Here is a 27553-nt window from a genome sequence, read left to right as displayed (position 1 = left end):
ATATCTGGTGTATTGTGTAGCAGATGTTTGTCTGTCTGTAGTTGGAAGTCCCATAATATTTTTGCATCTTCATTTTCTACCACTTTTTCAATTTTATGGTCCCACCCATGTTTGGCTACAGGTAGCATGTATTTTTTGAAGATGTTCCAGTGTATCATCCCTGCTACCTTGTCATGCCTTTGTTTGTAGTCAGTCTGTGCGATCTTCTTACAACAGCTGATTAGGTGGTCCACAGTTTCATCTGCTTCTTTACAAAGGCGGCACTTGCTGTTAGTTGTTGATTTATCTACTTTTGCTCTTATTGCATTTGTTCCTAGTGCCTGTTCTTGTGCAGCCAGTTTTAAACCCTCTGTTTCTTTCTTCAAGTTGCCATTCTTAAGCCATTGCCAGGTCTTGGTGATGTCTGATTTTCCACTTATATTGTGCAAATATTGACCATGCAGTGGCTTATTTTTCCATTTTTCTGCTTGGTTCTTGACTTGTTCTTTATTGTAGGCCTGCTTTGTTTCATTGGTGTCGAATAGTTTCTCGTTATTGACCATTTGAAGTGCATCTTCTTCACTGTCCTTGATATATTCTTCAAGGCCTCTTTTCTCCTCCTCTACAGTTTGATGGACTTGCAGCATTCCTCTTCCACCTGAGCTGCAAGGGAGGTATAGCCTATCTACATCACTGTGGGGGTGTCGAGCATGATTGATGGTCATTATTTTCCTGGTCTTACGATCTAGCGACTCTAGCTCTGCTTGGGTCCAGTCTATTATTCCTGCAGTGTATCTGATAACAGGTATGGCCCAGGTATTTATGGCTTGTATGGTGTTCCCGCCATTGAGTTTGGACTTTAGAATTTTTCTAACTCTCCTGATGTATTCACTTCCCATTTTTCTTTTCACTTCAGTGTGTGCAATGTTATCAGCCTGGAGAATGCCCAAGTATTTGTAATATTCTTTCTCTTCCAGGTTCTTGATGTTGCTTCCATTGGGCAGTTCTATTCCTTCTATTTTTCCTCTGTTCATTATTAATGCAGCACACTTGTCTAGTCCAAACTCCATTGCTATATCGCTACTGAATATACGGACAGTGTTTAGCAGTGATTCAATTTCTGACTAGGAGTTTCCATACAACTTCAGATTGTCCATGTACAACAGATGGTTGATTTTACTTGATGTTTTAGATGTTTGGTATCCGAGGCCTGTTTTGTTTAGTATTTGTGAAAGTGGAATCATGTTTAAAATTGACATTGTTATTATTGTTATTGTTGTTGTTGTTGTTATTATTTTTATTGTTGTGCTATACTGCTTTTCATCAGCCTTAAGAGGATGTTTTCTCTCCTCCCCCTATTTAGTCTGTCCTGAGCAGTTCATCTGCTTCCTTCTTGCTTGCTCTGTGTCCCTGCAAATGATTGAATCAACAGCAACGATCTTGCAAAGATCTAGAAGCCCCTTCAAAACAAACTAGCAACTGAGTTTCTTTTGGTTCTCTGAGAGATCAGGAGATTGGAAAGATAACAGAGGAGGTTTTGAATAGCCAAAGGTCAAGGCTCAAAACTTGAAAGTGTGCCCCAATATTTATTTTATTATTTAATTTATATACTGCCTTTCATTAAAATAATCCCAAAGCAGTTTACAGTATAATTAAAACAATACACAATTAAAAGTACAAATATTAAATTTAAATAGAAAAATACTGCATCTGTATTTAAAAGTTTTAAAATGTATATAAAACAAAACAGTAAAACACAAAACAGAGCAACAGCAGCAAAAAAACAGTTCTCTCATATAAAAGCCTGGGTGAAGAGCCACATTTTTACTTGTTTTCTAAAAACTGTGATGGAGACTGAAGGGCGGATGCCAGCCGAGAGAACATTCCAAAGCCTGGGAGTGATGACCAAGAAGGCCCTGTCCTGTGTGCTTGACAAACCAAGCCTCCCTCACCATTGGCACGCAAAACAGAACCCCCTCCAATGATCTTGTCAAGCAGGCAGAAACCCTTGGGAGCGGGTGGTCCTTCAGATATCCAAGGCCCAAACACTTAAGGCTTTAAAGGTCAAAACCAGCACCTTGAATTGGACACGGAAACACATTGGTAGCCAATGCAGCTCTTTCAGGATGGGTATAATATGGTCCAAACTGGCAGGTTTGGACAGAATCCAAGCTGCTGTATTATGCACTAGCTGCAGTTTTCAAATATTCTTCAACAGCAGCCCCACGTAGAGAATGTTACAGTCATCCAGCCGTGACATGACTAAGGCAATAGAGCTCGAGGCCAAGCCCCCTTTGTGCGTGATGTCATGCACAAAGGGGGCGTGGCCTTGAGCTCCGAAGCGCCCGAGTGAGCTCTTCGGTCTCATTTCAGGCAAGAAACGGCAAGTGCTCGCTGGGGGGCTCCCAGTAGCCTGGGTGGGAGGGTGCGGCACACGGTCTCTGAATTTGGACTGGCATTGCAGCCAATAGGAGAGCACAAGTCACGCCCGGGAGACTATGCAGCTGCTGGGGCCGTTTGCGTTACTCAATCTTGCTGCCTCCCTCTGCCTGGATTTCCTTTGGTAAATGGGAGCAATAGTGTTGAAGCACTTCAGAATTAAAATCAACAACCACTAAAACACAAGCCCTATGGATTCTCTTTGGTGTTGGGCTAGGAGGAGGCGGGCGCCAGATGAGGCTGGATTGCACTGACCGGGAAGCGCTGCAGGCAAGGTTGTTGTGTTGAATTGTCTTCCTCCTCTCACTTTCACTTCTTTCTAACAAAATTGCCCCTTTCAGCCCTTTACTCGGAAGTAAGTCTAGTGAGTTGGACGAGGAAAGTAAGTGTGTGCACAGTGGCAGCCTAAATTTTGCAAAACAGCTGTGAGAAAGAACACCTATCTTTTTTAAAAAAAGATTTCTAAAGCTTGGAAGTGGGGGAGGGACCAGCGGAGGACGGGACTGGGGTTTTTATGGTTTTGCTTTGTCATGAGGGAGGCAGCCCTCTCTCCCCCACCGCCTTCCTGATAGCCTTTTTCTAGCAGCCTTTTTCTAGCTTGCTTGTTTCCTCCCCACCTCCGCCCACCGCCTCGTGTTTGGCTGTCACCCATTCTGCCCCACAAGCCCTCTTTGCCTGTCCACCCCCTTAAGCTTAAGCCTTCGGCTTCCGAAAAGCTGAAGGAATCCTCCCTTGCATGCAACGTGCCCTCCAAACCCCACATCTAATCTCACTCGCCAACACTCACAACCCTTTTCCTTAACTTTTTCTTTCTGGTTTCTTTTTTTAGCCTTTAAAGGTGGACTGGGGTTGAGATTCGCCCTGCTCCACACTTCTCCTCTCCCTGTTAGGAATGTGACTCAAAGGTGCAGTGGAGGCAGGGGTGTAGCAAGGTTAGAGCAGGCCCATTTTAAAATGCCCAACCCCAACCCCCGAAGCTCAGCTCATGAAGTAAAGAAATCTTAAATGAGGCTGAATAGTGGTAACAAAAAGCATAGTAAAATATCTATCTATCTATCTATCTATCTATCTATCTGTCCAGATATAGATATAGATATAGATCTGCATCTGCACAATAGAACATCATCCTAAATTATTTTAAAGAAGATTTTGTAAATTGTGGACGATGCAAGTCATTTAATGGTACTAGAGAAAAGAACCCACGTGTTAAAAATACTGTGAATGTCATGGGGTGTGTGTGTGTGTGTGTGTGTGTGTATATATATATAATGGGGTGATGCTTAACTTGCAGGGAGGGTGTGCCAAAGGCCTTTAGGTCCAGGCTCCAAAATTACCTAGGTGCACCACTGGGTGTGGCCAAAGCCTTTCTTGGATCTTTGGACACTGGTGGGGACCTGTACTATGACCATATTGTCTGGATTTGTTGCCTTTGGGAGTGTTCAGTGTTGGCTCTGCCTGGCATGCCCCCTCCATCCCACACCTGAAAGCATCTCTGCCGCAATCCTCTTTCCGGTGACCTACAGCCCACTTCCAGGCAGTCACTAGCTAGCTTTCTCTGGTGTTTCCCCTTACCTTCATCTTTCTTCACTCTCTCTTTTTTAATTGACTAGCCGACCCCGCACAGAGCATCTGTGTGCTCTTTGGGGCTGGCGGTTACTTCTCCCTCCCCCCCCACCTTCTGCCCCAGTCTCCATTTCCAGGCCCAGCCACCTCTCCTCCCCACCGCCACTTCTGCCCCCCTCCACCCCCTCCGGGCCTTGCCTCCGCGACTGGGCTGGGCCCGCTGCTGCCTCTGGCCTCCATGGCCAGGCCCACCGCTGCCGCGGCGACCAATCCTCCTGGGTGTGCCTCAGCCAATCAGGCGTGTCCGCCACCCAGCCAATCAGCTGGGAGCCAGGACGCACATTCTAAAGGCACACCCAGGAGAAATAAATATATAGATAATGATATGCAGTATACATGCTTATGAGTTATGAGTTTTTGCACAAGCCTGCAGACCCACTACTAGCCATAACATCTGTGGTGTGCGTTTGTTTTTGTTTTGGGGGGTGGGGGGGTTACCTCTGGATTCTTCCCTGGGCACATGTGCCTTGTATTCCTCCCCTTTGGAAAAATGAAATGCTATAGAGTATTCATTCATTCATTCATTCATTCATTCGATTTCTATACCACCCTTCCAAAAATGGCTCAGAGTGGTTATCTGAAAGATGGGTGAAGGATGTTTTGATGGGGGCGGGGGGTGCAATTTCAGTGCTTGCCCTAGGTGCTACTTTCCCGAGATATGCCTCTGCCTGAATGGGGTTTGTGGGGAGAGCAGGCTTAGCTCCAAGCAGGCTTAGTCACGGAGCCACCAGGGGCTGCGGGGATCGGGGGTTACTTCACATGCACTTGATACATGTAACTGGGAAAGGCTTCTTGACATGTTTAGCAGAAGAGAGTTTTAAAACATAGGGACAGTAACTGGTTGCAAGAGAGATGCAATCATCGGCTTGTAGTTAGGCTCTTTTGTTTAGAGCAGGGATTCTCAACGCTGGGACCCCAGATGTTATTGGACTTCAACTCCCATAACCCCCAACCAAAGACCACTGGGGCTGGGGATTATGGGAGTTGAATAACATCTGGGGACCCAATGTTGAGAATCCCTGGTTTAGAGCTACTAGAGGAGTGTGAGCTGAATTTTGTGGATTCTCCTATGAAAGGTGTTATGATGCATTTCTTGAAATGCAGCCCTCAGTAGCTTAGCCCAGTACATTACCTCCTGAGCTGCCAGCAAATTGGTTCCTCAGCAAGGCAAAGGGATATGGATCAAGGGCACCCTCTAGACTGCAGCAACAACCTGACTATGGTCAGCTGAGCTCACAAGCGAAAGAGGACACACACCCAAGCCCTATAAAACCTCTTCAGGCCAGATCCCCAGTCTGAGCAAGTTGTCCCAACAGACCACCTTACCTTTCCTTTATTCCTGATACATGACCTCCAATCCACGCTTTCTACCACATCTCCCTTTCTACCACATTACCCTGCTAACTGAGCAAAGAGGCACCTTTTAAAAGTAGTGATTCTCTTTATTTAGGAGGGCAACTGGCCCTATCCATCCCCAGCACAGCATCCCTCCAGTGGCTATCTTCAGTTTCTTTTTTAGTTTGTGAGCCCTTTGGGGACAGGGAGCCATTTTATTTATGTACTGCTGGGATCTAGAGTGCCCATCCCCCTGGCGTGCTTGGCGTGCAATGCACTGTGAGATTTTTGGAGGTCAAGATGAGTCCCGGCCTTTATTTACCTGTGTTGCCAGGAGCAGCATGGATAGTTATCTGTGGGTTCCTGTGGGTGTGCAGTTTACACGCCACAGGGGCTCAGAGCGGTTGTCTGGGGAAAGGTAGGTTGAAGCCTGCCTTCCACCTGACCCACCCAACTGCACTCACAGTCATGTGAATAGGCCCTTTATATTTTCTCTCCTCACTCCTCTTTCTAAAGGTAAAGGTGTGCCGTTGAGTCGGTGTCAACTCCTGGCGACCATAGAGCCATGCCATGTGGTTGTCTTTGGTAGAATACAGGAGGGGTTTACCATTGCCACCTCCCATGCAGTATGAGAAGATGCCTTCATCTTCCTATATGGCTGCTGCCCAATATTGGTGTTAACAGTGCTTATTTCTTTCAGACACAAAACATTTTTCCTTTCTTTAAATTTAACCTTTAATTAGCTCGTAGTCTTGACACTGACTTGGGCAGCTATCTGTCAAGTAGTGCATCTGCTGGTCACCTCCAGACTTGACTACTGCAATGTGCTTTATGTGGGGCTGCCTTTGTATGTAGTCTGGAAACTGCAGTTGGTCCAGAATGCGGCAGCCTAGTTGGTCTCTGGGTCATCTCGGAGAGACCATATCACTCCCATCTTAAAATATCTACAGTGGTAGCCGATAAGCTTCTGGGCAAAATACAAGGTCTTGGTTATAACCTATAAAGCCCTAAACAGCTTGGGCCCTGGGTATGTAAGAGAAGGTCTTCTTCAATATGAACCACACCACCCACTGAGATCATCAGGAGAGGTTCGTATGCAGTTGCCACCAGCTCGTCAGTGGCTACTCAGGGACGGGTCTTCTCCATTACTACCCAAAGGCTTTGGAACACTCTCCCTACTGAAATAAGAGCCTCCCCGTCTCCTACAACTTCTTAAAAGGCTGTCAAGACTCATTTGTTTACCCAGGCTTTTAATTAGATACTGTTTTAATAGTTTGATGATATGTAATAGTTTTAACATTTTAACCATCTTCTCCATTACTACCCAAAGGCTTTGCAACACTCTCCCTGCTGAAATAAGAGCCTCCCTGTCTCCTACAACTTTTAAAAAGGCTGTCAAGACTCATTTGTTTACCCAGGCTTTTAATTAGATACTGTTTTAATAGTTTGATGATATTTAATAGTTTTAACATTTTAAATAATGTTTTAACCTTTTTCTTTTTTGTTTTGTTGTAAGCCATCCAGAGACTTGTATTTTGGGCAGTAGACAAATTAACATATTTGTCTACTACTTGTATTTTGGGCAGTAGACAAATTAACATATTTGTCTACATATCCATTCATTTAATGGATGAATGAATGAGAATGTAAGATCTGCAGCTATTTTTAAAGCCCAATCAACTCAAAGAACTCAATAAGTTCACACGGCCCTGGATGGCAGGGTGGGGAGAGCTGGGAGGGGGAGGCAGGATTGCTCTTAACTTCCCCCCAGATGATCTCTCTCCACTGTTTTGGGCCATGCAGTACATGTACCCACATAAGCGGTACTGCCCAGAACCATGTGGCCATCTGGAGGCCAGGGAAACAAAGCCCGGCCTCCAGAAATCCCTCAATGCACCACATGAGGAAGGTAGTGTACTGGGGGATTTCCCCACTGCCAGGCACTCACTGCCTGAGCAAACACATGATTGAGATCTGAGGTAGAAGGGCATACTTGCTCCCTTCTACCTTGGTAATAGCCCAGGGCAAAATCCCGGGCTACTCAGCTGGGCATGACCCACATGAACAGCCTTACCCAGGTGGTGTTCCTACAGTCTAGGGAACTGGGGTGAAAAGCACTTGCTCCACTTGAGGTCTTATTCCCTTTGATAAGCAACATTGAACTAAATGGTTAACACAGGAAAATGGGATCTATCCTTCCAGTTATGACGTTGTGTGGGAGTGGTACCCACCTAAAATCCCAAAAGTAATCAGCTGAGAGAAGACAGAGGAATACTAGTGGTGGAAACAATTATACAGGAGAATGGAATACTACTGAGATTAGATTATCATAATTAGAGAAATTTCACGGAGATCAGCTTGGAAAAGAAATATTATGGAATTTATTCTGCATTTGCTCATGACTCACAAACAGCAAGATAAACAATTTGTTTGCCATTTACTTGCCTGGTTTTTATCCCTTGCTGCTGATCATTCCCTCTCACAGATTTTCCCATGAATATATTGCTGACAAAGTTGTTATCATTTGTGGCTCGTGTCCGGCCAGTGATGAAACACCATATGCTTTGGATCTTCAGAAATATGAAGTTTGTCGCTTCTGCTTCATCAGAATATTGTTCATATACAGGTTGTTTCATTGACTCATAAGTAGAGATTATTAGTGCTCGCCACAAATTGATGAAAACAAATATCATTACACAAAAAAATAAAGCTTGAAAAAAGATCAGCAGCCACCGATTGGATGAAAGCCCAGTTTGCTTATGTGATACAAAACAATATGAAACTACAGTCTGGAGAGAATTAAGCAAAGACTTGTAATCCCACTCATATTGGCCAAATACTAGGTACCCAAATGACATACATACAAAAAAGAACAGAACCACAAGTACAGACATGTAAACAAATCCGGGTAAAGCTGCAGACAATGTTTTTTCTGCCAGACGCACATTATGTATGAATCGGAAAAAGCAATAAGATTTCAAAATCAGAAAAAAGGCCAGAAAGCCTGCAACAATCCTAAATAGCTGATCCATTTGAGAAGCTGCATGAAAGGGAACAAATTCTTCTGGATTAAGCAGGTACGATTCCAACAAGAAATAAGACAGTTTGAATTTCCATATAACTAGCACAATATAAAATAAACTGATTGTTATTATTGCAAAGTTATTTAAGTTAGTAGCTGACTTTAGATAACCTATTCCTTCTTTATATAATTTGTGGAATTCATCAACAAGGAAAAAGACAAGCATACACACTGTAATTCCATACAAAACAGTCTGAGAGTTGATTTCGTAATAGACAACAGTGAGTTTGTACGAATGAACTGACAAGCTTGCATTGACAACACCCACATCAGAAGTCTCAAACATGACAGTGATGCTACAGTACATATCTACGTCTGGATTAAAAGTGGTCAGCTCAAAAATCACTGCCCAGGTCCTCTCATCAAGCCAGTTGTTTCTTTGCAAATCATCCAGCCTCATTGTTGTATTGGGTCTTTGTTCTCCAGGAAAAAAATAAAAGGTGTATCCTCCAGGTCCATATGTGTTTAAAACACCATATGACTTATATTCCCACTTATCAATGTCTGACTGGTATGTAAATCCTTGAAAATTGCTGGCATGACTGGAAACTGATTTGCTGGTTGGGATTGTCCATGACCCAAGATAATCTGTTTGATCTTCTGGATCAATTTTATATTCATGACGGCAGTGGCTTTTACCAATCACAAAATTATTTACAAAGCTTAGAGGAGGGAAGCATGCCTTTTCTGTATTATCGGCTCTTATTTGCCTCATTCTGGGCAAACCAAGGATTTTGGACCAGGTATCTGAAAGATAGGTTGGTTGGTAGTCATTATGTATCAATGGCACATAGACATTGCTCATCCATATGTAAATATGCTCCAGCTTATTCACTTTGGATAGACCAGGAGAGAATTTATTATAAATAGCTTGATTGTAATAAAAACTAGTGGTGGGTTCTGTTTTATAAATGATTATAAAAATGCAGGCTGAGAAAGCTAAGTGGCAGACAAGATCCTTTACAAAGACAAAAGCTAGCTGTTGGGCCTTCAAGCTTCTCCTCAAGATTATGACTTCATCCTCTAATAAGGGCTGATATTTCTTTGTGTTTCTGTGTCTGACAAGATCATGATGCATCTGTATCATCTGGGTAGCATCCATATTTTTTACTTGGACCAGTTTCATCTCCTGGTATTGCTCTGTGCTTATCCAAGAAATGTTTTCACAGTGTTTGAGAGTTATAGCAGACACCGCTGAGATGAAAGCCATTTTGAGAGTTTGTAGCAAAAACACACTCTGACAGAATGATAAAATGGATGCTATAAGCCATTCTAGTGATGTTGTATAGCCATAGGTCAAGCCGTATAGTATGATAAAAAATGCAGAAATCCCCGACATAAGAAAGATCAGCATCCAGGCAATGTATCTGCACCACCATGGGAAGTCTGGCATTTTTACAAAGAAAAAAAATTCTGGATTTGATGACTGCCTTGTTGTCTGAACATCTGTATTCTTATGTGCTGCATAGGATGACACATTCTTTGAAGACTGGGAATTTCCTTTCCCCCCAAGAGTTTCAGATAAAATTTCTTCTGGCACACTCTGATATGTGTTAGGCAGCAAGGGCTTCTCCTGGGAATATGTAAATAAAACTGTTGTAGTCATTTGCACAGGGATGGAAACTAAAGAGCTTAAAAACCCAACGTAGATAGATTTCCAAAACCTCAGTTGTATTGAAACAACCACTCGTTCATCTTTATTAAGGAAAAACATAATGTTAAATAGTTGAGTAGAGAGCAGGGCTGCTAAGCAACAAGATGCTCTCTGGACCCTGTTGAAAGAACCAGAGACAACCTTACCAAAGATAGAGAGCCATAAGTGAGTATCTTCCAAGTCCTTAGCAAGTTTTATTAAGTAGTAATCTGTTTTCTTTAAGCGTGAGTCTGGGCTCGTAGCATCAAATGTCCTTTCTATTTTGCTATCTTCCTTTTCAAGACTAAACCATTTCCTACATATAAATAGCCAGGATTGTTTAGTATGCACATTTTGTACTTTGATTCGGCTTAAGTACCAGCTAGGGGAAGAACCACGGTTATTGTGCCAGATACGAAGGGAACAAATGTCCCCTAAGTCATTACTTGTAGTTAGGAGAAATGTATCAACAGCTGCACGAAAGAGGGTTGGAAACTCTGGATGCATTAGGTGATGTGCATCACTAATTCCATTCTGACCTATCAGTTCAATAAAAACATCTGCTGAGGTCCCTGATCCCAAACGACTTCCCGTGTATACAGTGACAATATAGCACACATTGTGGAAGGGGTCATTGTCTGGTAAGACAAAGATTTTGTGTTTTCTTTTCAAATCAGCTTTATCTTTGATCATGGCCCAAATAATACAGAAGATGTACCCTGCAAAAATGAAACCCACACTCAACAGTGTCACTGGAATTGAGTCAAATTCTGCTAAAAGGATTTTTTGTATATCCAAAGGATTGGGATATAATGTCACTTTGCCAGCCAAAAATTTAACACCAGGTCTGGAAGTACCTGTTAATGGAGGACTGGCTCTTCTCATACTATGCTCTTTTGCTTTGCAAATGCAGTGTATCTTAGACCAACTGGTCTGGGGGCCAAGACTGCATGTTCCTCCTTTCCATTGGCTCTGAACTCCATCTAGCTCTAGGCAGTCTGCTGTAAAAACAGCAATACGGACAATCTTTGTGGTTCGCACTCTCACAATTGGGTGTGACTGCAAGACAATGGAGATGTTCCATTTGTCTGCTCTGCTGCCTTGAAGTGGAAACCAAAGCAGTGACTGAGGAAGACAAAGGATATAAGGTGCCTTAATTGTACAGTCAGTGATGTTAGAATGTGTGTCACTCAAAACTGGAGGTTTGTCATAGAAAGCAATATACGAAGCTATTGGAGTTTGGCTGACATCGAGTCCAAGATAGATAGAAACATTGAAAACAACTTCCATGTTACACAGAATCTGAATAAAGATGTCTCTGGAGCTTCTTTTTACTTCAAAACTAAAGCCACCAGTTGTTCTATAGAATTTCTTGTCTGGTCCTATGGTCAGACCAAAGGTGGCAGAGTTCTCATCTTTTCTAGCCATTATTACTTCTGTTACTTTAGGGGTGATCCCTATGGTATCGCCATCAGCTTTGCTTCCTGCCATTTTGAATCCAGTCACTACTGTGCGAATATCTGTTGTATCTGCCAACCAAGGGAAGGGATTCTCATCAAATACATAAAGAATTGTAGAAACCATAGCATCTGCAAGTAAATCAGTGTGGTCTTCTTGGTTCAGTTTAGGATAAAAGCAGTTCTTGCAGTTTCTTCTCTTTGAGAATGTTTGAGAAACATCCCATTTTTCATGTTTCCATAAGTAAATGGACCAGCCTTCAGCCTTCATATTTGTCTCATACTCCCCAGGCACTTTACCTTGTAAAACCAGGTCTGCTAATATCTCTGTCACAGAGATAGTTTCTTTAATAGCATTCATGTTGACACTTCCGTGGTTCAACAAAGAAGCTCTCAACACATTTGATAACCCAGTAAGTATACCGCTGCCAAGGATCTCTGCTTCCTTCGACCCCAGATCTTTGCTTCTATGGGTTTTTAGAGCTTCACTGGCTTCTTTAAGTTTTTTTACTGCAAGCAATTGTGATTCACTATTGACTTCACTGACTTCCTGTGTTACTTGGCAAATACTTGAGACCACTTGGTTAACTAGGTCTACCTCAGTCATAGGAATCTCTGCAGACATATTAAGAAGAATTTCCCGCAAATCAGTTTTGGAACTATGAATAGCTGGTGAAGTCTCAATATTATTTAATACAGAGGCCACCATATGTACAAAATAGCCTATATTAAAATAATCTTTAGTTTTAAGAAAAACAGATATAGGGGCATTTGGCCCACTGATTAAACCATATAGTTTGTTGAGAACTATGTTGCTTGCCTTACTTTTGCCTGGAGGATGCACAGTTGCCTGTAACATTATCTGAGAAAATACACCATCGGAATCATGCACTTGAACATATATTGTCAGGGCATACATTTTAGCTGGTATACCAATAGGAAGAAATGATAACGGAGTTCTATGGTGATAACCAATATACACTATTGTTCCAAATGTATTTTTTTGTAAAGAGGATATTTTAGCAGTTTTCATTAAATCTGATGCTGCTATGACTTTATATGTAAGAGGTCCTTTTTTGTCTTCAAATTCATTGCACTGGATAGTGAATTTTGTTAGAAATGCTGTACCTACCCTTGGATAAATGATACACTTTCCAATCTGAGGTGGGGCGTTAACATAAAATGAGTATTTAGAAACAGCTGGTTGTTTTCCCTGCGTGCTTACTTTCAGGCTAAGAGAATAGAATTTGTCTGGTTTATATCCAAATGCCAGTGGATTTATATGAATGGAGGGACTTGACCTCCCTGTTGTAGTTTTGGAATCCCAATCAAAATATATTTCATTGGAGTTTGCTGAAAGAAGTGTCCAAAGGTAGGAAGTCTGATGAACTTTCTCACAGTTTAAACATTTTGCAAACAGAACTAAGCTCACTGTTGCTTTGATAGCTTTCCCACAGTTTTCAAAACATATAATATTCAGTGCTGGTACAGAGCCAGGCAGCACATGAACTATTTGGTAAGTATGTGCTGTTTTAGCCTTCTTTTGAATCATCAGAATAATATAATACTTAGTATTTTCCTGAAGTGTGTTGGGTTCCACTATTTGAACTGTATTATTCGAAAGTGACCAGTATACATTTGATTGATTTGGATGGCATTTTTCTCTTGGACTCCTATGCATTGTTATGTACTCCATTTCCTGTTTGCTGCAGTACCAATTAAATTGCAATTCTTCATGGGGATTGGCTGAATCAGGATCAAAGGAAGCAGATCCATCCAAGGCCCAACGATCAGAAATGCCAACTGTACGGAAATAGCCTCCAGCTATGTTTGCCACCAAGTTACTTTCCATAATCTGGAGAAATACTGAATCAAACTTCCTGACTTTTATGTCATATGCAAGTAGGTGCACTGTCATGGTCATATTAACAAGATAAAAGCCAGGAACTAAGTAACGTGCAGGTATATGAAATGTAACACCACCTGTTCGTATATCACCAGGTACCTTAAGAGGATTGAACCAGTCTGGAGGATTCCATATAGTATGAAGCCTATAGATATTCCAGAGTATATATATTTCGGATTGTGACCTGCACACTGCCTTTGCAGTTGATTGCAAGGTAATTTCTGACTGTGTCCTGTAACTTATGACAGGGTCAGAAGAATTAGGTTTATGAATTAGGACTGTCAGTGCATGACAGTAGCTTTTCTGACAGGTCACTTTTGGTTCCATGACCTTTGATGCGTAAGTATTGACTGTAGTTCTCAAAACAGCATGTGCAAGTCCAGTTTTCCTGCAGTTCACTTCTGCTACAAAGCCTGTGTACAATGCAGGTTTGAAAGGCAAGACAGAGTTAGGAATAAAATGGGCAGCATTTCTGACATGATCCTTGTAAGTGTAAGTATTGTTCCAAAGGAGGTATTCTTTCTTTGAATCAAAAAGCTCCAAGCTGAAGGACCACTCACATTGCAGCAGTGGGTGTTGCACAGGAATAAACCACACAATATAGACCCAACTTTCATCAGGGGAATGCCCATTGAAATGGTGAACTTCTAACCCTTTGTCTCCTAGAGTCCTGAACAGAATCCCCCTCCGGTTCAGATACACGTGCACACTGAATCTGTACCACTGCAGCTGCACAAATTGAACCACAATCAGGTAAGAGAGGCTCTGCTGCTGGTAAAAAACATAGTGGGAGCTGGAGCTCTCTCCAGTGGCATTGACAGCACTGCCTTCGTGAACAGAATAGTAGAGTCCCAGGGTCGGGCTAAAAACGTACGTGCCTCCCTTGGTCTTCTGTGGGTTGGGTGTGAGGTGAGTTGGGATTGCACTGTTTGTTGTGAAACTCAGTGTAGAATTGGAGAAAGCCAGTTTTCCTGTCAGCTCTCCAGACATTCTCTTATTGGTACGGAAATAGATGCTGGTTATTACCTTCGCTTTGGAGGAATGTGATGTAGGAACAGCGCAGAAATCACTTTTCAGAGCAAAAGGATTATAGTTGTGATACCATTCCTCCAGACCCTGTACATCCACCAGTGTGTAAGCCATTATTCTGGAGCTGAGAGACTGGAGTGTCCAGGAAAGACTGAGGGTCCTATGAGGGAGGCTGAGTAGTCTGGAAGAGCCACTGAACACATGAAGCAGAGCAGGCTGCACATAGAAGCTGAGGCTACGGTTGAGTTGTGGTCCATTCTCTATGTGGAGTAAAGCCGTGTAGAATCCACGTTGGGGATATCGCACAGTCATGTAGTAACTATAATATGATGCACACATTTGGTGGAATTCTGCATGAGGATAAGCAGTCTGAATGGGTGGCTCACTGTGCTGGTTGCTAGGAATAAGGAGGTCTGCAGGACTCCCCCCTTGACTCCTGAAGCGGTAGCTCCAAGTGGAACTTTTAAGGCGTGCACACCAACCCAGCTGCACTGGTTGCCATTCATGGATGGGAAGCATGTGTGGTGAGAGGAGGAAGAGATGGATATCTTGCCCAGATATTTCAATGCTCAGGTTGTTATGAGCACATGTGGGCACATGGCATGAGGCTGACACACACTGCACTGTGATACGAGAAAGGTCCAAAGGTGAACGGGAACTTCCACTAGCTTTGCTGGTGCCCAACACCAGCTGCCCTGACCAGTTATTTGTCTTGTTTATCAAGATGGAGTCCTGGTACCACTGACAGTGAGGAGGGGGTTGCACATCTGACTTTTCCCTCTTGATCTCTGGAGCCAGTCCTGGGGCTCTTGAATACTTCAGTTCAATGTTTCCATCCCATAGGCATGAGACTTGGAGTTCATTGTCCTGCCTCTGATAGACATGATGTTGTGGGTTTGAGCAGGTAACCAAGAGTGGTGGTGGCAGGAAACCAAGAGGTACAGCTACTATATATTGAAAACAGCACCACAAGAAGACGAGAAAGAACCCAAAGCAATGCATCCGTGGTATGAAAGAGAGAGAGAGCGAATCCTGTTCAAGTGCAGCAGTCACCTCTTAGCAACACCAGTCGTCTTAGATACAGTGGTTGTTTTAATTCTAGAATCTTTTCACTGTTGCCCCGAGCAACTAGGATCCACATTCAATATGGAGGCAATGTCACCTTATATTCTTTGATTTTACTGGATCACTGATTCCATCATCTGTATTCTACAGTTCTTTAAACAAAAAACCATTTTATGTACACTGTGCAAAAAATATAAAGTAATTGTATTCCTTTGCATGAGATGTTGGCTTGTCTTGCTGCTTGTCATCCTCTACTACATGGCTGTCAACAACCCTAAGAAGCAAGAATGATGCTGGCTGGGCTGTAGGGGGTCTCCCTCCGCCCCCCAAAGCAGCACCTGCCAGCACCGCAAAGTGTGGAGTTCCCGGACCTGCAGTCTCTTCCTCCTCCTGGCCTCATGGAAGCCCCCCTGGACAATTCAGCTTGACTATCAAGAGGTAATTTGTAGGGTGGAAATGATGCCACCAATGTAAATGACAATGCCAGTTCTCCGGCTCTGACATTTCACAGTACAGTCACCTGCAAACCCTAGTGTAGATAGTACAAAGGGGTTAGGAACACCTAAGCTGAATGAATTGTTGCAGCTTTCTTTGATGCTCATCTTGTTGCTTTTTAGGCAGACCATATGGCATACAGCAAGCAGCATGCTGTGAGGGGAGACGCATGAAGCTGATATAGATGTCCTGAGCTAAATCCTGTCTTTTAAAGCTTAACAGAAGTAGATGCGGAAAATTACACAAATAAAACCAGTCATGGATTTGAGGGTGGAAAGGAACAAAGAAATGGATAATAAAATACAGATTATAATAAAAGTCAGAAAGTCAGTTCAGAATCCAGTCAGAATCTGATGATCTGGAAAATTGCCAGACCAGGAATAAGTTGTGTCTTGTTAATGCTTTAACTTATGCAACTAAAAAATGTCCAGAAAAAAAGTATCTGTGTCTTTGTCGATGGTTCAAGAAATCAAGAAGGAAGAGGCAGGTGTGTACCACCCCCATTCTCAGTAGTACCAGGACTTCGCCTTGATAAACAATACATATAGCTGTCCAGGTTTGCTGGTGGAGGTCCCCATCCACATCAGTTTATTTCTGAGAAAGGTTGCAGGTTTACTCATGAGTGAAGGTGAGACTTTACTGGAGAGGAAGTGTATCCCACTCACTGATAAACTCATGAATAGAGTAAGGCTATTAGTTACCCATAAGTGTGGAGTCTACATGTAAGGCTGTCTATTCCCAACCAAAGATGCAAGGTTTTCTCAGGAGTAAAGTTGTGGGTCCTCTCAACAAGTGCATGGAGTATACTTGCAAGTAAGGGCAAGGTCTACTTATGTGTAAAGGTGTGGGTGCATAGAGCCTTATTTCTAAAGCAGCACAATATATGAGACTGTACAAAATCTTTACAGCTTGCATGGCATTGAAGTGAAGACGGGCAGCTTAACTTACAATTCCCATGGCCAATATTCTTCTGTTGGCTGTAGTGATAATTTTTCTTCCCCACACTTTTATTGCCTCTCTTAAGGTATCAAAAGGTCAGAAATACATGTCTCAGTGCACACGCATGCACACACACACACATACATGCCCCTGCCTTCCTCCACTCCAGGCAACTAAGCCGAAAGGTTTCTCCTCCCCTCTTCTCTCTCCTCACAAATATTCTATAGAATACTCTTGGCTGACTGCAACTGAACTCATGCAAATCTGACCTTGCCATAGAGCCTAACGAGTGTGATTTTGATTTGTAGAAATTCAAGACATTTATTTCAACACATCCATGAAAGACCCTTGTACAGAAGACAGACCTCTGAAAGAGACCTTTCCCAAAGAAATTGAGACTGTGTCTGCTTCACTATTTGCAAATCTATCCCCAACAGGGTGAATGACATCCGTGCAGTTCGAGGCAAGGCAAACAGCACAGAGGGGGAGAGAGGCAGTCTGGGAAGGGTGAATGAACAACACACTTGTGGCTTGTTTTATACACACACACACCCTCAGTTCACCTGTAGCAGCCGCCCCTGTAACAGAATGATGTTTCTCCTTCATCCATAATACACAGGGACTGCCTGTGTAATAAGAACACAAAGTAAAAACTGCCTTGAATTGGTTTCATTAAATATTTCTCAGTCTTTTGAAAGAAATTTATTTTAAAAAAATATTTCCTCTTCCTGCCAACAGTTTCCCCTCTCAAGCGACCAAACATTGCCAGTGTTCTCTAGATCAGTGTTTCCCAACATTTTTGGAGTCATGGACCGGTACATTATTCATGCGCAGTTTCCTGGACCAGCAGTTAGTAAGGGGATCGCCCCCCTCACCCCTAACCCCAACTCTAGGCACACAAACCCCCAACAATTTAGGGCAGCTGGCTCCGGAGAGCTTCCGGTAGCCCCCGCCAGCCCAAAATTGTTTTTGGGGGGGCAGGATTTTTATTAGTGATGCCTCATGAACCAGTACCCAATGCTTCGTGGACCGGCACCGGTCCACGGACCAGTGGTTGAGAAACACTGCTCTAGATGGTCACCCAATTTCCTTTGGAGATCATTGCCTATTCTTTCAGCACAGAAGATTCCAGTTTCAAATCTTCCCCACTACCTTTAGTTTAAGAAGACCTCCTCAGGCAGTAAGGCTGGAAAGGACCAATGCCGGAAACCCTGAGAGCAGCACAGAATGATGGACAAGAAAGATCAATGGTCTGACTTGGTACTATCAGGCAGCTTTGGGTGTTCTCAAGAAATCCCCTATGGGCTCAGGCAGAGATTATCCAACTTGTTTCATGTACCAAGAAGGCAAAAGTGGTGAACCAGCACAGCCCTCACACCCTACAGGCCCACAACTAAGCAATTCTACCCACCCACAGAAGCCAGGCACGGCCAGTGAAGGCAAAAGGGAAGCAGAATGCACTGAGACTAAAGAAGTGGTTTCTTTTATAATACAGTTTGGTTCTACTGTGTATAGATGCTACAGGAACAGGTCGCAAAGCTTCCCTAAAATTGATAGAACTAGCACTTCCCTTCGGTCTCCAGCAAAATTCCTTTCTTGCTCACCCCTTCACATCAGAGACCGAGACAGGGGCAGCCTAACTTAAGATTTCTTTACTTCATGAGCTGAGCTTCAGTGAGGGGGGCATTTTAAAATCTTGTCTCTGGGCCCTCTACAACCTTGCTACGCCCCTAGACAGACAACAGATGATCCCCCCTCACATCTACAACAGACAGAGGCAAACAGAGCCATTAGGTGGTGCCACCACCTTCCACCTCATCCACAGTTTTCTGCTAACGCCCGGATTACTCAAGTCGAGGATGGAAGAGGCGTTACCCTTTTCTAGTGTTTCCTGGGGGAAAGAGAAACTTGCAGGCTGGGCTGGGGTGCCGCTGCAAACGCTGTTATCGAGCAAAACAAGCAGACCGTCTGGGATAAAATGGCGTCTTTGAGAGACTGCAAGGTGACAAAAGGGTCTCCTAGTGGGGAGGGGGGCTGCAGTGGGGTTTGAGGGCTTTGCACTCCTGTGTTCCTAAGCTTACACTTTGGCTAATTTAATTTTATGTCTTGCTGATGGAAGTTTGCAATACTTCTGGCCCTCTAGTTCTAACAGCTAATTCAGGGTGCACAGGAAGGCCATAGTGAGCTAAAACGGCTTGCTGAATTTAAAGCCGCCCCGAACTCGGACGGAGTACAAGCCCCATCCTTCTAACCGGGGTGTTGGCGTGCAAGGCAGCATGCGTGTGACGTAGGAAGGCAGTCACAAGGTGGGCTTGGCGATTAATTGCGCTTGCCCCCCCCCCCGGGAACGCGCGCGGGCGCGCGTGTTTTAACTTAAGGCATTGACAAGGGTTGTTTTAAAGGGCGTCTTTTTCTTCGGCGCAGAATGAGATTAAAGTTGCGATCCTGTACACATTTAATTGGGAGTAAATTCCACTGAACTCAGTAAGACCTCTTGAGTAAACATGCGAAGGAGAGGTATAAGACTGCGGTTCTGTACAGACTTTCCTGGGGGCCCCATTGAATATAGTGGATTTGCTTCTGAGTAAACGTTTAAAAAAATATTGTTCTGTTCTGGGTATGTATCATAATTTTGAATATTTATAAGGTTACAGATTCAGAAGTAGAAAACGTTTCTTGTGAGCAGACTGATGGTAAGGGGGGATATCTAGAAACTATATTTACAAAAGTTTGTAGATGAGCACTATCTCCCCTACCTATTTAGAATGATGTTTGTCCATTCCTCCTATACAGAAACCGAATACAGATGACACGTTTACTGTAGACAACATCATCATAAAGAATATCTATAATACACATTAACTTATTAGTACAAGTTAACTGAGCTGATACAGATGACTGGATGACACCTTCCATTTGAGGACAGTCTGGTCATATGTATCATCCTGCCAGTTGGAATGAGATTTTGTTTGACTGCAGGTGTAGGTAAAATGGAGATGTATGTTCACCCCATGTGTACATGTTGTGTAGGTAGTTCTATCTTTGTCTTCCTGGATTAATACTGGGTTCTGCAGCTGGCAGCTGCAGACCCTGCAGGCTGTTTTGAAGATCAGGGAAGTGGCATTGTGGAAAGGGGTGTTTAGCCCTTTAATCACAGTCTGTTTCCAGAATCTAGGTAAAGTGTGCTGTCAAGTCAATTTTGACTCCTGGCGCCCACAGAACCCTGTGGTTTTCTTTGGTAGAATACAGGAGGGGCTTACCATTGCCTCCTCCCGCACAGTATGAGGTGATGCCTTTCAGCATCTCCCTATAGCGCTGCTGCCCGATATAGTACCAGTGGGGATTCGAACCGGCAACCACCTGCTTGTTAGTCAAGCATTTCCCCGCTGTGCCACTTAGTGACTTTCCAGAATCTACCCCCATCCCAAACACACACAAGTCGCTTTCCACTCTGTGTTAGAGAGGCGGACATAGAGGTACCACATTGTACAGTCTGGGAGGAAAGAGTTAAACGTTCTCTTCCATGGCAGGATTTCTTTCTTTGCTTAAAAGTAGCCATAGTAGGGACTGTGATTTAGTAACAAAAGCATGTGGGAGACTTGATCACTGATTTCCTGGATAATGTGTAGCTGAGCTGTGCTGGGGTGCATCTCAAGGACTGCTTGTTGGTGGGTGTGTGACCGAGAGAGAAGCAGGAAGCAACTTCTATGACGCTGGACTTTGCCCTTCTTCATTTTAGGAAGAATGTGTAATCCATTATCCTTAACATGGTTATTACCTTGGGTATACAAAGATGGGCAAAGTTCAAAATCCATTGCAAGCAGGCAAGTTGGGTTCTGAGAGAGTATACAATGATTTGTGACTGAAGCATCATGGGGGACTCCTTTTGAGGGGTTTTAGAAACCACTTCAGGAACTGCATATCTGGGTAAAAGCTCCTGGATTTAAATAGATGGATTTTTTTAAAAACATCAAATCAAAAATGCATCCATGTCCATGGACTGTAAATATATATATAATAGATGTGGTGCTTTTTTGTGCTGTAATGCCCCCAAAACATGGAGCTGAAGCATGCATCCTCTGGAGTTTCACACAAAGTCCAGAGGATCCATAAAGATCCATGCCTTCATTTCATTGTTTGCACCATGGCATTGCTAGGAAGCAACGGATCTGTGACTTTAAATAATACAGAGTTATCTGAGAGAAGGGACATTACTCCAGAATACAAAATGTCTATTTATGATGTATCAGATATGAGGAGGAATGTTTTTGTAGCGAATTATTAGGTACCAACAGATGATAAAAGTGAACAAGAGGACACTTTGGACTCCCAAAGTTGTGTCAGTTTGTTTGTGAGTACTGTTTTCTGAAGTCAGGTGTGCCACTAGCTGATGGCTGGGAGTGATGGATCTTTCCAGTGATAATAGCACTTAGCAATAGCAATAGCACTTACATTTATATACCGCTCTATAGCCGGAGCTCTCTAAGCGGTTTACAATGATTTAGCATATTGCCCCCAACATTCTGGGTACTCATTTTACCGACCTCGGAAGGATGGAAGGCTGAGTCAACCTTGAGCCCCTGGTCAGGATCGAACTTGTAACCTTCTGGTTACAGGGCGGCAGTTTTACCACTGCACCACCAGGGGATAAGCAACTTCCCTGCAAATAAACCAAAAACATTAAAATAAATAGGCTTTAATATACAAATTGTATGTATCAAATCCTTTTTAATGATGCAGTCCATGGACATGAGTGTGGGTTCTGAAGTGGCAGTGGATTTGGGGGAATCTGAAAAAATCCATAGGATCCATACATTTCTGTATTTTGGATCCATGTTTTTGCACCATGGCAGCACCAGAAAACAACAAAACCATAATTTTTATATTGCAATTTGCTCTATCATTTGATCCTGGATTTTTATTGCAGGAAGACTTCATATAAAAATAAGTGTATGTTATTTGGATCAGTGTTTTGCACCATGGAGGTGCTAGAAATCAATAGAAGGATAGATTTCTACTTGGAACGGACCTTGGAGGTCTTCTAGTCTGAGGAATTAATTCCTGCTCAGTGCAGGAAATTGCTATTACATCCAGGGGTGTCATTAAGGGGTGGCCCATGGGGCAATGCCCCCAGTGAATTGTTCAGAGCCCTGAATCTCATTAGCTACCTCACCCTTCCATGACCTCTTCCAGAAAGGAGTACCTGCACAGAGCTTGGGAGAGAGCTCCTAGCCTTACCTAACTCTCTGCTGCTTCCACCTTCAAAAGTGCTTCTTTGGAATATGATTGAGTTTATTATCAAAGGGAGGCAGCAGTCCCGTGATGCAATATAATACAGCTTGGGCTGGCTCACAATAGCAAAAGTAATATGAAGTTTAAAACAAATAAAAAATACAGCATAGAATAAAATCAGTTAAAACAAACTCAATTAAAAAAAGAAGTCAAAGTGCTGGTCTTGTCCTTTATACCCTACATGGCTCAGGGCTATGTAAAATTAAAATTAAGATTAAAAATAAATAAAAAGTCCATCAATTTATCATTTAAAATATTGTGAAAGCCCCTCTAAACAGATTAGCTTTGAGATCTTTGGCGGGGGGAAACCCGGAGGAAGGGAGGGTGACAAAGTTCCTCTGGAGGGCATTCCATAGCTGAGGGGCCACAGTGAAGAAGGCCCTGCTCTTGTCCCCGCCAACCAAATCTCAGTCTATGGCGGGGCCATGAGCATGGCTCAGGATGATGGACGAAGAACCCTGGCAGATTTGTATGGGCAAATGCAGTCTGACACATACCCCGGCCCTAAGCCATGCAGGGCTTTAAAGGACAAGACCAGCACGTTGACTCAGACCTGGAAGCAAACTGATAACCGGTGACGCTGCCGCAGGATAAGGGCGATGCTCAAGCAGCAACTAGCACCCATGAGCATCCTTGCAGCGGCATTCTGGACCAGCTGAAGCTTCCAAACCACGTAGAATTCATTGCAGTAATCCAGTCTGGATGTTACCAGTGCATGAGTGACTAAAGTCAGGTTTAACTTCTCCAAGTAGGGTTGCAACTGGCATACCAGCCATAGCTGGTAAAAGGCACTCCTGCACACTGTTGCCACCTTTGCCTCCAAGAACTATGTCGGGTCCAGAAGCACCCCCAAAGCTGCAAATTTGGTCTATCAGGGTGACCCCAAATTTGGTCTATCAGCAAATTTGGTCTATCAGTATGACCCCATCCAGGATCAGATTTACCTCACCACCTGGATAATCAGCTTTACCAACCCAAAGCACTTCTGGCTTATCTGGATTAAGTTTCAGTTTGTTTGCCTCCATCCAAGCTTTACTACGTGTTCAAAGTTGCTCCGAAAAAACTGATGCAAAAAGTAGATTTTTTTTTTTTAACCCTAGAATAGATCAGGCTACACTCTTAACACATAATAAAAAAACCCAATATGTTTGTGAAGTGCTCCCCAATAGCTCTCAGGGATTTGGGGGTGCATTTGGCCGATATATGAACACATCCCCTCCATTCCAAAGGAGATGTGATCTAAAAGACCTGTGTGAAAAACTTCCTGGTGTAAGCTGACTTAAAAGATAGGTAGAGCTGGGTGTCATCTGCATATGGATGGAACTGTAGCTCATACCTATGGATGACCTCTCCCAGTGGTTTCATATGTATATTTTAAACAGCCTGGGTGACAAAATAGAACCCTGCAGCATCCCATAGGCCAATGGCCAAGGGGTAGAGCAGGCATCCCCCAGCAACACCTTCTGGGTGCAGCCCTCAAAGTAAGACCGGAGTCACTATATCACAGTGCCCCCAAGTCCCAACCCAGAGAAGCTGCCCAAAAGGATACCATGGATGATGGTTTTGAAAGCTGCTGAGACTCTAGATTTCCCAGTTATACTTAATGCATTTAATTTTTTAAATAGAGAAATAAAGTTTAGGTTGGATAAATGTCAGTATGAAATGTGTTAATTCTCAGTTTTCTGCTATTGCAAAACAAATGTTTTCCCTCGGCTTCAGAATTTCCATCTTTTGGAAATCTCACATCTCCATATCGAAAGTGAGGTAAACCATTTTACATTTTATATATTATGCAGGCCTGGCAGGATGCTGGACTTGTCCTTTCAACCACAAATAATGAGGCCTGTAAAATGTTTGATGCTACACTGACTCAGGTAGGAATGGTGAAAATATATTGTTGGAGAAGTTAATGGACATAAAATGGTTATCTATCTGTCTATTTATCTATATAATGCTAAGGCGATCTATGGCACGCTGGAGTGTATTGGAGTGGGCATGGCCTTTTAAAGCCATGGTAGTGTGGTGGGGATGGTGGTAGAGATGGCGACGAGAGCTCTTCCCATGGACCTCATGCCTCCCAAATGGCCCAAAAAAGGCCCAACCTGCATTTGGGAGGAAGGTGGGCCCGAGGAGGGAGCTCTTGACGCTGTCTCAGTACCAAGGTTGCCAGAACCTGAGGGGTATACTCGTGGGTCAAATGGGCCATAAGCCAGAATTTGGCTTTAAAAAAGCCAAATCTGGCCACTCAGCTCAGTACTAGCCTGCAGATGCTGTGCGTGGATAAAGCTAGTTAATTCTAATTGCTTATCTTTTGTGGTTGTTCAGTGGAGTTTTTTTCCATGTACAGGTGGCCCTTGATATTCGCGGCTTCATTTACCGCAGTTTTGCCTACTTGTGGGTCACCTGCCAGTTTCGTTATCACGGGAGATAGTTTTGCTTATTCAATTTTCTACCCCCTGCAATAACTAAATTTTCCCAGCCCCTGGCACTTCCTCTTTAAACATCCCTCCAGGCCAGCTGGAAATTGGGGAGAGTGGCCGTTAAATTACCCTTCTCCCCCCACTTCTCATCTGGTGCGCCATATGCAAGGAGGCTTTAAGAGGTGCTGGGAAAGGCAGCCAGCCACTAGCACCACCTCTTAAATCCTCCCTGTGCGCCAGCTGGGAAGCAGGGAGAAGGGTAATTTAATCAGCTGACGGGCAGGAAAGTTTAAAGTTTAAATGGCCACTCTTCCTGCTTCTCAGCTGGCACATGGGGAGGCTGAAAGAGGTGCGCAAGCATCTGGGGCACTCTTTAAGTAGCCTGAATGCAGAACCTAACCCCATTTTTTGAGTTACGTTAAGCACCCCAGTACTGTTGATTCACCATTTGTAACATTTTCTGGGACCCTAATGCCCGTGATATTGGAGGACTTCCTGCATTAGGAAAAAGTAACAAGAATATATTTGGCAGAGGAGTGGCCATTTTAGTCTCTTGCAGCAAAAACAAAGATTTGCTTCTCAGTTTTCGTTCCCCTCCTCCTCTCCACAGTAGCCCCTGCCCCCAGACCAAAAAACATTCATTCCTGTTGGAAGTCAAGGAACCTCCCGAGGAGGATGAGGTGTGGTACATGGAAGTTGCCAGGGGAGGGAGAATTGGTAAAAATCGCCTCCCCGCTCTTACATAAATGGAAGTGTCTTCTGTTCACACAGAAGCAGTGAGTTAGACTATGATCCACCAACTCTTGTAGAACCTTATCTGTTAACAGATGGTTGTATAAGCTTTTCGTGAACATTTCTAGTGACTGGCCAGCTATTAGTTCTGAATTTATTAATGGAAATTTATGAATGGTTCCTTCATCTGCAACATCTGAAGGGAAACTGAAGATATATTTTTCTTCTCTGCTGTGTGCAAGCTTTGGTCATTTTGAAACAATGAAAAGCAATTTAACTCTTCTTGGATTCTTAACCAATGCTGTTTGTATTGTTATAGTATGTGACATGGAAAAATGATAAAAGTCTTGGAGGCCTTGAAGGATCACTGTCAAAATTGAAGGCAGCTGATCCTAATTTTAGTAAGTAACATATAAGATGTTATAAAGTAATCTAATGTGGCTGTTCTGAGTTCACCTTCTTGCATTGTAAAATATAAGGACTTTGCAAAAAAAACAAAAATATTGGAAAAGACAGGGAGCATGAAAAGAGTCAGTGAAACAATTATTTTTTTTAGGATCCTTCAATATTTCCACTATGGTATGGAAGCTTTGAGTTTTGCAGAACTCTTCCTCAGGCTGGATGGTGGGTGTGTTTTCCCAGAAACATGTTAAGCCTCACTTATCCTCGCTATCAGATTTTTTTGGTCCTAAAATGGAATGAAAGAGAGACAGCATGATAGCCTGTCTAGTTACTTGGAAGCATTCAGAGAGGGAAAAACAGGGGACCCCGCTTTGAAAATACAAAATCAAAGAGTAAACATATATTTCTCAGAATGCCTGGTCCCCTTGTGAGGCTGAGACTGGCCCTGTGCTTCGGCACCACTGAAGCCAAATAATCTGCACCACTGTGTTGGTGTAATGTGGAGGTCACCACTTACAGCATGGCCATCTCTGCATAATATTGTGTCTTTCTGATGTCGGGGGGGCAGGGTGGGGGCGGCTCCTTTATGGGAAGCACAGCAGATTTCCTGGGGAAATTGCTTGGAAGAACCATTGCTCCCTGTGCACATCCCCCATTGTGCCCCATGAGCTGTCCCAGCTGTCACTGGGGCAGTATAGGATCAGCTTACCATATAGAAGCCCCTCCCACACACACACACGCACCCCAGAAGCAAGCAGTATTGCATGGAGATGGCAGCGCTGTGAGCAGACGTCTCACACAACACAAACACAGTGGTGCAATTTATTCAGCCTTGGTGGCTCTGAAGCAAAAGCCTGATAAGTTCTCACACTGCAACATGACCTTGTTTAATCTGGTATGTAGGGTCTACCTTCTCCACCATACTAGCTCATCATATGGAAGAGCTGTCCACACTGATATTCTCAAAACATTCTGCAGGCTTTTCTGCTAATTATTTTACTCCCAGCTTTTGTGTCACACTCTTTTTTTATTTTAACTAAGCAACACCACACATTCTGCTTGCCATGTCATACAGTCTGAGCACCTGCATTTTCCCTTGCCATGACCCTGTATGACCCATTTTCCCTTGCCATGACCCACAAAAGCAAACATAGTTTCCACATTTCTCAAAAGTCAGCCTCACTCGCAAAATTTTTCTCTTTTAGCAAGACCACGTTTCTTGTGGAATAAAAACACTGAAAGCAGGCAAGTGTGTGTGAGGCAAGTGTTGGGAACAGTGCTACACAATGTTATATGGTAAAAGTGACACCAAAGCGCAGGCCTAGTTCTTATAGCTACAGAATACTATCTTCATAAAATTTGGTGATATGGGTTAGAGTCCCCTTGCTGCTTGAGGCAATGTTATGTCGTCTATGAGCTTCTGATAGAATCTTGAGACTCCCAGATCTCTGTTTTGAGAGAAAGTATGTTTGCCATTGCATCTCCAATTTTATCTGTGTGGCTGATGCCTTAGCAGACATGCCACATAATTGGTATTGATGTTGTGCAATGTATCAGATTGTGCTTGCTTCTAACTTGCCCTCCATGCAATAACACTTTCCCTTGGTCTTTGAGGCCCAAATCAAGATGGGGGATGGATGGAGTCCCTGGCACCAGCAAAGATGCCCCATATGTTGTCCTGCTCTTGTTCTGCCTTATGAGGCATTGGCCTTACAGTAGGTTCAA

General features: G+C 43.4%; 2 protein-coding genes across 7 annotated transcripts in view; one reads left to right on the top strand and one right to left on the bottom strand.

The window, feature by feature from the left end:
* TTC38 (tetratricopeptide repeat domain 38) overlaps positions 1-27553 on the top strand; it is a 58464-nt gene that overhangs the window by 2774 nt on the left and 28137 nt on the right. Inside the window, exons 2-5 of one of the 6 annotated variants that reach the window (XM_053253662.1) lie at positions 13261-14207; positions 15388-15986; positions 24071-24148; positions 25746-25827. In XM_053253662.1, coding sequence (XP_053109637.1) covers positions 24125-24148; positions 25746-25827 — 106 coding nt within the window. In that variant the 5' untranslated portion in view covers positions 13261-14207; positions 15388-15986; positions 24071-24124. Of the gene's footprint in view, positions 1-2395; positions 2694-13260; positions 14208-15326; positions 15987-18799; positions 18985-19378; positions 19600-24070; positions 24149-25745; positions 25828-27553 lie in introns of those variants that run through there. The other 5 variants (XM_053253661.1, XM_053253663.1, XM_053253665.1 and 2 more) reach the window with 5 other exon arrangements.
* LOC128326576 (polycystin family receptor for egg jelly-like) lies at positions 7741-15539 on the bottom strand. Its single transcript, XM_053253657.1, has one exon. It carries the CDS (start codon positions 15483-15485, stop codon positions 7773-7775), a length of 7713 nt encoding a protein of 2570 aa, XP_053109632.1. The 5' UTR covers positions 15486-15539; the 3' UTR covers positions 7741-7772.

The sequence above is a fragment of the Hemicordylus capensis genome, chromosome 5, assembly GCF_027244095.1.
Source record: "Hemicordylus capensis ecotype Gifberg chromosome 5, rHemCap1.1.pri, whole genome shotgun sequence".
In the NCBI taxonomy this organism is placed as follows: Eukaryota; Metazoa; Chordata; class Lepidosauria; order Squamata; family Cordylidae; genus Hemicordylus; species Hemicordylus capensis.
Note: the sequence above shows the minus strand (reverse complement) of the source record. Positions and strands in the feature narration are given on the sequence as shown.